At 31.6% G+C, this 10,158-nt stretch overlaps 1 protein-coding gene across 22 annotated transcripts; it reads right to left on the bottom strand.

Annotated features, from left to right (window-relative positions):
* Nucleotides 1-886: 886 nt before the first annotated feature.
* On the bottom strand, nt 887-8,624 carry LOC146959446 (microtubule-destabilizing protein 60-like). 22 transcript variants are annotated; one of them, XM_085740997.1, is made up of 14 exons: nt 8,485-8,624; nt 7,988-8,042; nt 7,753-7,900; nt 7,335-7,403; nt 5,901-5,957; nt 5,670-5,801; nt 5,471-5,580; nt 4,622-4,835; nt 4,377-4,454; nt 3,690-3,830; nt 1,964-2,062; nt 1,822-1,881; nt 1,569-1,663; nt 887-1,247 (listed from the first exon to the last, which is right to left on the bottom strand). In XM_085740997.1, the coding sequence occupies exons 8-14, from the start codon at nt 4,655-4,657 to the stop codon at nt 1,133-1,135; spliced, it is 624 nt and encodes a 207-aa protein (XP_085597123.1). In that variant the 5' UTR covers nt 4,658-4,835; nt 5,471-5,580; nt 5,670-5,801; nt 5,901-5,957; nt 7,335-7,403; nt 7,753-7,900; nt 7,988-8,042; nt 8,485-8,624; the 3' UTR covers nt 887-1,132. The 22 variants fall into 22 exon arrangements, with proteins under 22 accessions (XP_085597123.1, XP_085597118.1, XP_085597119.1 ...); XM_085740992.1 differs by lacking the exon at nt 5,901-5,957 and having other exon boundaries at nt 4,622-5,310; XM_085740993.1 differs by lacking the exon at nt 5,901-5,957 and having other exon boundaries at nt 4,622-5,189.
* Nucleotides 8,625-10,158: the final 1,534 nt, after the last annotated feature.

Below are 10,158 nucleotides of genomic sequence, written 5' to 3'. Positions count from 1 at the left end.
TCCACAATCTCTTGGTTTTGGCTGTCAAAGATTCAGCACAAGCTCTTTGCGGCTTTACCATCATTACTGAATAAGGTAATGTTATGACAGAAGTAAGTTCATAGGAAAACATGGTAGATGTGGTGCTGGAAGGAGAGTCGATCCTTCTTCCCTCTTCATTTTATGTTCTTAGCTTCTTGTGCATGAGTAACAGTATTGATTAAAACATAAACAATCCTTAAACAGACCAGAATGTAAATCACTGAAGTACCATAAATGTTATAACTTACATCATAAGCCTCATTATTGTTGTCCTTCGCACGTGTTGAATAACGTATTTTTAAAAAAAAATTGCTCTGAAGGAGAAATGTGCAAATTACGGAGAATTGTTGTCCTTCATAAATGTGATGATCAAAGCTGCATAAACCGAATTGTTTCATGGTTTAAAAATGTCAAATCCCGCCTCAATCATCATTTGTCAGGACTACTTGGAGTCAAATCCTTAGCTTGGGCGTGGCATTTCGTTATAAGAATACCATACAGAAGAACACCCAACATACAGATGCACATAAAGTGTTACTCTAAACGCTAATGTGTGTGTGTGTGTGTTTGCGAGGTTGAAGAAAGGAAATAAAAATATTTCGTATCATTAAATGACATCGTGAATAAAAATATTTGTGAGGTTGATTTTTGCAAATGTGACGGAACATAGCGAACATTAAGGAAAACTCTTTTTGATAGATTAAGGAAAACAATTATTTTGATTGAATTTGAAAATTTAATATGTTACAAAGATGTATGAAAATTATCCAACTTTTAAGAATCATAATTATGCATAGAAAATATGACATTGTGATAAATGAAGACTTGTAGTTATTATATAATGAGATTGAAAAGTAACAATGAATTAACATCCCAAAAAAAAGTAAGTTCATTTCATTTCAATGAAAAGAAGATACCTTTTGCCTTAATTCATCTGCTTATGTCTAGCAGTACAAAATTATTGCACTACAATTGATACAATTGATCAAAGGTAAAACCAAAATTTGCAACTAATATTGCTTGTCCATATACAAATTGAATATTTCTCTTCACATAAGCAAATGACCTCTTGAATCATCAACATTCACATCAGTAAAAGTCCTTTGAATTCTCAGTTAAAGCATGAAGAGTATGATCTCATTTCATTCAATGTCAAGCACTTGATCTTCTTATGGTGAGGTATGTGAAACTTCGATTCTTTTGGTATAGTTGGATTCTTCATTGACCTTTAAATCAAAATATACAAGTGAGACAGAAAGATGCACAAAATAATGGATCCAGATTCACTGTAGTGCACACATTAACTGATTCCGGGAATCGATTAAAAATCAATCGGTTCACATTACACCTTTCATCAAATAAACTTTAAATAATCTTTGCCATTGATTTTGAAATCGAATGACCAAGATGGATAATTGTGTCATGCAGACATGCAGTAACTGCACGATATCCGAATCACAAAATGATATGCCAAGAAACTATTAAAAATATACTATAATTCATAACATTTTTTAATAGTGTTCATTATGATATTGATCATCCATTACCTCCTTGGAATAAACGGTCTGTCAAAATAAGGCATTGGTTGCGCCTTAGGAATGACTTCCTTCCTCAATCTCCTAATCTCTTCCTCTTCAGCCAACTGTAAGGGAATATATACAGACATCAACATTTTAGATAAAGGAAAACATGGTAACTAAAAATTAGGACACACTGATTTGAGATGTGAAAGTTGGAAAACACAGTAACTCAAAATCAGAAGTTATTGATTTGAGATGTGACAGTTGGTAAACATGGTACCTTTTGTTGTCTTTCCAATTCCATTTTCTGTTGTTCTATCAAACTCAATTTTTCAGACACCTACACAGTTAAGCATTCATCAATTTTACATTTCATGATGTGTAAAACTAAAGGGGAAAGAAAGAGTAGATGAAATATGCACCCGACGATAAAATTCAGCGCGACCAATTGCCCTCGAATCACTATGAAGCTTCACGTCAATAGGCTTTGTGCTTTCTTCCACTGGAAGTTTTAGCAAGCACTGTAACAAAAGAATGCTTAGACAAATGGACAAGCAGAAGCTACTGACAGAATTATCATAGATACATTCATCCTCATCTTAGGATTAAGCTGATTCATTCAATCCCAGGCTAATGAAGGTTCAATGCAGTTAGGATTAAGTTGATTCATTCATCTTCATATTATGCTTAGGCTAATGGACAAGCAGAGACTACCAACAAAATTATCATAGATTTGATAAAGAAAAACACTGAGGACAAACTCAGAAAATGGCATGAAACGGTGAGATATTCTGAGCTATAAGGATTTCTAATTCCACTGAAACTGAATTTACTCCATATCAACTGATATACGGTCAAGACAATGTTTTACCATTGGAGATTAACCTAACCTCATTAAGGGCAGCCAAACAACCAGCAAGAGCAAAAATGATCATATAGAATTATTTTAGATTAAATTATGAGATGATATACAATGCTTGTCGTAATGTACTGTCCTAAATCCTAATTGGGAATTGCTATCTCATTGCCATGTTATGCTAGGATATTAAATATAAGGCTGCTTTATAACACAATTCAGTTCAAAGTTTTGAAGCAATATCATATAACCATTTACGGATTTAATTCATATACACCGTCAATGTAAAGAATTTTTAAACCATCAATTAATCATAACCATCAAATAAACAGAAACTTTTGACTTTATAATAACTACTTCTAGAGTCATACACAAGATCAGTTGCAAAAATTCAGGTCCTTGATATAATCATAGTCCCTAAACATTGAAAACACTGTATAAAAAAATACCAATTCATCATAATACCACTTTGTAATACCTCATTGAGATTTTTGATTACATTGCTAATTGAATATTTGTCGACTATTCTTGTTAGAGAATATAGAGAAAGTATTATCTTTGATTCTTCATCGTCTAATGCTAATGAAGGTTACAACAATAGAAGTTATTATCTTTGGTTCCTCGCTGTCTAATGCTAGTTTAGTGCGGGAAAAAAGCCTTCCAAGAAAAATAGTGCAAAGAGATATGTGAAGAGGAACATTTCTTTAACAAAATCACCACGACCAAATAGTGCAAATATTATGTAATCTAATTGTCACAATATACTTTTGATTTTTTTTCTTCATCAACACACCTCAACATATAAGACTCATGTACATTTGAAAAAAAACAATATATAAGCCTCAATTTGTAATCATCTTTCCTGGTATAGAATAAACAATACAAATCCTACTTCGGAAACCAATAACTTATGGAAACTGAAATATAATTCATAAACTCAAATGAAGCAAGCTCAAACTCAACTCTAATTGTCACAATATACTTTTGATTTTTTTCTTCATCAACACACTTCAACATATAAGACTCATGTACATTTAAAAAATAACAATATATAAGGCATCCAAGTTGTATATAGTAATCAACCAAGCCAAGACAAATTAATCCCTATAATTTATTTTTTTATAAGCAAGCTCTACTATTATAGGTTGAAAGCAGAACCTCGAATAGGCAAATAGAGAAACATCATGGAATGCCTCAACTAAATAACTAAAAGTAATTATAAATTAATCTAGAAATACCAGACCAAACACCAAATTAATAATAATAAAGAAAATTGAACATCAAGATATCACCTCATAAAGTCTACGATTAGCAAATAAGCTGTAGAATTGGATGCCATAATTATCTGTTTGTAGAGCCATTAAACCAGAAGAGCGGTCAACGGCTGCTTGGCTAGAAATACTTTCACATATTTCTTGAGAAGACAAAGGAGGCTGGAAAAAAGCGAATGTCAGGTTCTTATCAAACCTTCAACAAATGCATTTCTTATGCATGTTATCAAAATAAACATGTAATGTATAGATAAATAAAAATCAGTTTTCCCATTGTTCTTGCAAGATCATTTTCAAAAGGCAAATGTCCATTTAGCATAACAGTCTATATATTCTCAACAAAGTTGGTTGTGGAAGTGAATTAAAAACACTCTTCATATCAAATATGGTGTTTAAAATTATGAGACTTAAAATTGTAAGACCAAATAAGGATACGTGGCATACAGTTTTTATATATTCTCATCATGTTAGTTGTGGAAGTGAATTACAAAGTCACTCTTCATATCAAACATGGTGTTTAAAGTTGACCGACGTGATGCAAGTTTTCATGCCTAATTAAGTAGAAAATTTATAATGATGGTGGATAGACATTTGAGACTTTAAAATTGTAAGACTAAACAATGATGTGTCATGCCAAATATATTTCAAGACGCACTGATGATCGATCCCATGAACAATATTATGAATAGACCAAATAAAGGAACTAACCTTGATCCCTGAAATAGACCTCATTATCTCCATAGAAGAGATCTTTAATATATGAATTTGGTTATCGGCACAAGAAATCTGCAAACCCTTGATTAGTTTAAAACATTATAAAGAGCTAGTTTGCTGTTGGGACATAACCACATACTAACAATCATATATTCAAATCATTCTATATGATCATATTTCACCACTCATATTAAATACATAGAGAAGGGATCCTATTTGTTTGTGTGTTTGGAATTTACCTCTTCACCACTCATCATCAACATACTTTGAACCATTATCGAACTTCTCAAATTTTGAATTTAACTTTCATTTTCAAATCTTTGTTCTTCACCTGCACTTAGTAACAACAAAAGGGATTGTAAATGTCCCAATAAAATCAATCAATGTAAAGAAATAAATCTAAGACCAAAATTGCATCTCATCCCATGAGTCATATCGAAGTAGATGAACTTGCTGCAAAGAAATATCAAAATGATCAAATGGAATACCACCAGAACTTAAAATTTGAATAAAAGAATATCATCCATTTCAAAGTTGTCGAAAAACAATTTTCAAGTAAATAGAGTATAAATGATAACAGAATTTTGAAGTAACATAATTGAATTGGATTATTAGAGCTGACATAAATATGATAACCTAACTTTGGCAAAACAATCTTGAAGCAAAAGACTTGAATTGGATTATCAGAAATGACATAAATATGATAACTTGACTTTGGCAAAACAATCTTGAAGCAAAAGACTTGAATTGGAACTGAATAGCCATCTCCCAAAATTCATTCACCAAAACAAACAGCACTCAACTTTTCTGGAGAAACACAATTTCATCATGACAGCACTCAACTTTTTTGGAGAAACACAATCTACTCTCTATCTATCAAAATTCATTCTTTATGAATTCCCAATTTTTCGGATATTGAGTTTGACAACTACAAAATATATTTTAAAACATCACATACCCACAAAACTTCCATCAAGGTTCCATGTGACACGACTAACAGAAGGTGTAAATTAAATTCTCAACTATAAGACTCCAATGGTTTTTAATATTGCACAGTATGAGAACTCATTAACAAATGAAATTCAAACCTGAAATGGTAATGAGCATGCTTATATGTCCCATATCTTGAATGGTTTTGACACCAGCCTTTCTCGCATCCCAAGTTCCCAAAGTGAAATTTCACCATTATTTGAACCAACTGCTCAATGGAAAAATGCATTCTTATAATACTTGTCAGGATTTTAGTAATGAAACATTATACATGTGTATAAAATTTTTAGGAAATACCAAGGAGTAAGGTTTGGTGAGAAGGATGAAAATCCATGCTTGCACAGAGGACCTTTGATGCAAAGACATAGCTACTGTTCGTGGAAGATCATCCAGCGATCAAGAGGCTTGTCGAGCTGAAGGATAAGAAACCTAAGATAAAAAAAATGAACATTAGTGATGAGTCAGACAAATTACTCGCATAAAGAAATCCAATCGATGATATCCTAAACAGATGATTATTGGTATTACCTCCTCCACAAAAGGAGCAGGCCGGAGTATTTTCATTTGTTGTTCATGATCAGCACTCTGATACTCAACCATATTTTCTTATTTTGAGATCAAAACTAACAATATCATCCATTTTCTTATTGAGACATTTTCTCAAACACTTTGTGAGTACAAAGACAAATTCAAATTGAATAAAACATAAATACTACAAAAATAAGACAAATTCAAAACCAATTCCACAAAAGTACAAAGACCTTTTAAAATAATGATATAACCAAACATATAGCATCACAACAATAAAGATGACAATGCAACAGAAAATATGACTTTGAAATGGCTACAATAGTGCATAGGATACAAATGTACATAGAAGAACAAACAGGTCTCAATTTTTCACAGGATCTATTAACTATAGAAGGAAAAAAATCCTGCAGATTCATCAAAAAGAATGGGAAATTAAGGGAAATAATCAGGTAAGTATGATGATGAGTATGACATTAGTATTGTTTTTTGATCTTCCTGCATTATTTGATAGATAAGCTCTAATGTCATAAGTTAAATGCACATGCCTCAGTTACTATCTTCCCAAGGTTTCTGCTATCATACATAAGCTTTAATGTCATAAGTTAAATGCAGAATCTAAAATAAACAAACAGAGAAATAGCAGGGAATTTCCCCGATTAAATAACTAAGATTGCTAAAGCTTTTTCTCTCCTCCATCACAACTGAAAGATAAAATCCAGAATTTATAGTACTTTTTAAACCAATTGCAGTGTATGCACAATCCAAACAAATAGACCAAACAGTTCTTACCTCAAATATACAAATTCCAGTGACAGATCTCCAATATATACATGTACAAATTTGTCATATTCTCTATAATATTCTCTTTATAGTAACAAACAAAGAACCAACATCTAGAATTATTTATTCATTCCAACCACATTAGAGCATATTTTTTATTCAACAACTGAAACTTGTAACTCAGTTTTCTCCATCATAACATAATTGAATTAAGCAATTCCAAAGCCTATTTCAAGTTAATTTCCGTCTTCTTTCTAATGGTATAAGTCACATTTCAAACTGGTGCATGAATAGAGAGATATGACAGGACATTCCAACAACAACAGTTCAGATTTTTACTTCAGCAGCTCAAACTTCTAACTCAATTTTCTCAGTCATAGAATAACAAAATTAAGTTCTTCCAGAGCCTATTTCGTGTTAAATTTTGTCATTTTCCAATGGTTCAATTTTCACTCAAAAACAATGAAGGATAGCTCAGAGATAACTGTAAACCTTTCTCATTTTATGTTCTTAGCTTCTTGTGCATGAGTAACAGTATTGATTAAAACATAAACAATGCCTTAAACAGACCAGAATGTAAATCACTGAAGTACCATAAATGTTATAACTTAATCAGCTATCGTCAGAATGTTTTAATTTAGGAAAACTCACATCATAAGCCTCATTGATCAAGTAAAACTGCGCCCCACAATCTCTTCCTTTGCACTCATCTGGATGGTACTGAAACACAAACAAAACCCAAATATTCATCAAGAAAAACCTAAAACAAATCCAATTATGATGCCACAATTTTATATCTATTTAGAAAATGTGCAACTGCAGCCTATAAAAACAGATCAACATCAAACTCAACAATCAAAACAAAAGCATCAGTTAGTGCTTTCATTCATTTCTGTACATTGCACCTACAAAAGCATCAGTCATTCACTTATGGTGTTCAAGTTAAATGGCAACCATCTTATATGCCTAGTCATACTTTCTATAGACATCAACTATGGTTTTTGAGCCGGCAGCGCTACTTAGCCTAATTGTTTACATCAAAACATGACAGTAGAATTTGTATGCTCACCAAATCATCGATAGTAGAATATATCACACACCCCTTGTCTCTAGCAAGCAGAAGCAGAAAAAAAAATCCCAGCTTTACGATGTATTTAGCTTTTAGCTTCTTCACTTGCTATAACCAATCCTTGTATGCACTTTACATTTTAGATAACCTGCAGAAATGACAATAAATGCCTTACCACAAATTTACAATTACAGATAAGCTGAGCATTTAAAATCTCTGGAAAATGAACTCTTACCCAATAGCATAGTCAGAAATCCAAACCACCTCTATCATAGGATCACTATCTACAACTACTTGTCAATAAACAATTTAAGCATAATCACTTATACAATGAAAAAAGAAGCATAATCATGAATTCATGTTTTGGGACATATATTACTTTACAGTTTATTACTCAATTTCATAAAACCATAAAAATTCCCTTTTCCCCCAAATGAAAACCTAACTCTAAATTCATCAAATTTCTACATGCATGAGGGAAAGGAAACCAAAAACAACAAAAACAAAAACATAATCACACCAAAAACAGAATCAACAACAAAAAAAACCCAGAATCACCAAAACACAAAAGCTAAAACAAAAATAAAACAGATTACACACAAAATTCATTCTATCTGAGACATGCATGGCATTAGATTGCTGAAAAACTAAATAAATTAATCAACCCCAGAAATTAACTTTGATGAAGAAGAAAATGAAAATGAAAAACAAAAGAAGAAGGGTTGTTACTACCTTTGATGAAGCAGAAATGAAAACGGAAGAAGGAAGAAGAAAGAAGAACATGAGTTTTAGGGAGAGAAATCGTTTCTCTCTTTCTCTCATCCCCTTTCTTTCTCTGCTTCCCGACCCTCTCTCTCTTTTCCCTTTTTTCTGTTTTTTTTTTTTCTCTTTACACATATATATAGGGCAAGCAAGGCAAATAATTATTTTACCAAAATACCCCCAATAAGGGCAAAATGGTAATTGGCACGGACATTCATTTTCCTAACTAGTTTAGTAGATTGAACATAGATACTTCTATGTAAAATCAATCTATGAACATGATTCTGGAATAGATTTGATAATAGGAAATAACTTTTTAAAGTTATATAATCCTTTTATTCAAAAAACTGACACCATAACATTAAATTGGTTTGATGTCAATAATCCAGAAGAAAGTGAATTTGTTACAACAAACATTATAACAAAAAATGAAATTTTAAAAGCAATTTCAGAAAATCTCAATATACTTAGATGTATGTGGGATAAGAGAAAGTTTTATTTAACAACTGAACAAAATCTAGGATATCATCTAGATCAAGTTTGTTCTGAAAATCCATTAGATACTATAATAAATAAAATACAAGATCTAGTTGTTATAAAACTTAAAGACCCTAAAAAGGAAGTCAAAGCCCTGTACAAAATCCCTTATTCAGGAGAAGATAAGGATGAATTTAAAAAAGAAATAGCAGAACTATTAGAAAAAGGATTAATAAGTCCTTCTATTAGTCCACATTCAGCGCCAGCTTTTTATGTTAGAAAACATAATGAGATAAAAAGAGGAAAAGCTCGAATGGTGATTAATTATAAAAAACTTAATGAGGCAACTGTAAGTGACTCATATAAGTTACCAAGAAAAGATTACATTTTTGAAAAAATAAGAGGATGTAATTGGTTTTCATCTTTAGATGCAAAATCTGGATACTGGCAGTTAAGGTTATCAGAAGAAACTAAACCTTTAACAGCTTTCAGTTGTCCAGAAGGACATTTTGAATGGAATGTTTTACCATTTGGTTTAAAACAAGCACCATCAATATATCAAAGATTTATGGACAACACTCTTAAAGGTCTTGATCATATTTGTTTTGTATATATCGATGACATATTAATCTTTACCAAAGGAAGTAAAGAACAACATATCAAAGATGTTACTACTGTTTTAAACAGAATAAAAGATAAAGGAATTGTTTTATCTAGGAAAAAGTCAGTACTTTTGAAACAAGAAATTGAATTCCTTGGTCTTATTATAAGAGAAGGAGGAAAACTCGATTTGTCACCACATGTTTAAGAAAAAATTTTACTTTTTCCTGATCAATTAACGGATAGAAAACAAATCCAAAGATTTTTGGGATGTTTAAATTATGTTGCTAATGAAGGATTTCTTCAAGATTTAGCAAATGATAGAAAAGTTTTACAGAAGAAGATATCTGAAAAAGTGCCATGGTCATGGACACAGAGAGATACTGAGGCTGTAAAATCTTTAAAAGAAAAACTAAAAGTTTTACCACAACTATACAACCCAACAGAAAATGATTTTTTGGTTGTAAATGTTGATGCAAATCAGTTTACTTGGGCTGGAGTTATGAGAGCTCTTCCTAATGGCAAACAAAAATTGGGATTAAATCTCAATGGATATGTTGAGGATGA

This window comes from Medicago sativa, chromosome 1 (assembly GCF_051527215.1).
Source record: "Medicago sativa cultivar Bolivia chromosome 1, Bolivia_mono, whole genome shotgun sequence".
Taxonomy (NCBI): Eukaryota; Viridiplantae; Streptophyta; class Magnoliopsida; order Fabales; family Fabaceae; genus Medicago; species Medicago sativa.
The sequence above is the reverse complement of the archived record's forward strand: the minus strand, read 5'-3'. Positions and strand labels throughout refer to the sequence as shown.

Coding starts and splice junctions, on each gene's coding strand:
- LOC146959446 (XM_085740981.1), bottom strand. CDS start 4,657: ATGGTTCAAAGTATGTTGATGATGAGTGGTGAAGAG. Junction 1,664..1,821: donor AATTGGAAAGACAACAAAAG/GTACCATGTTTA, acceptor ATTCCCTTACAG/TTGGCTGAAGAGGAAGAGAT. Junction 1,248..1,568: donor AGACCGTTTATTCCAAGGAG/GTAATGGATGAT, acceptor TTTGATTTAAAG/GTCAATGAAGAATCCAACTA.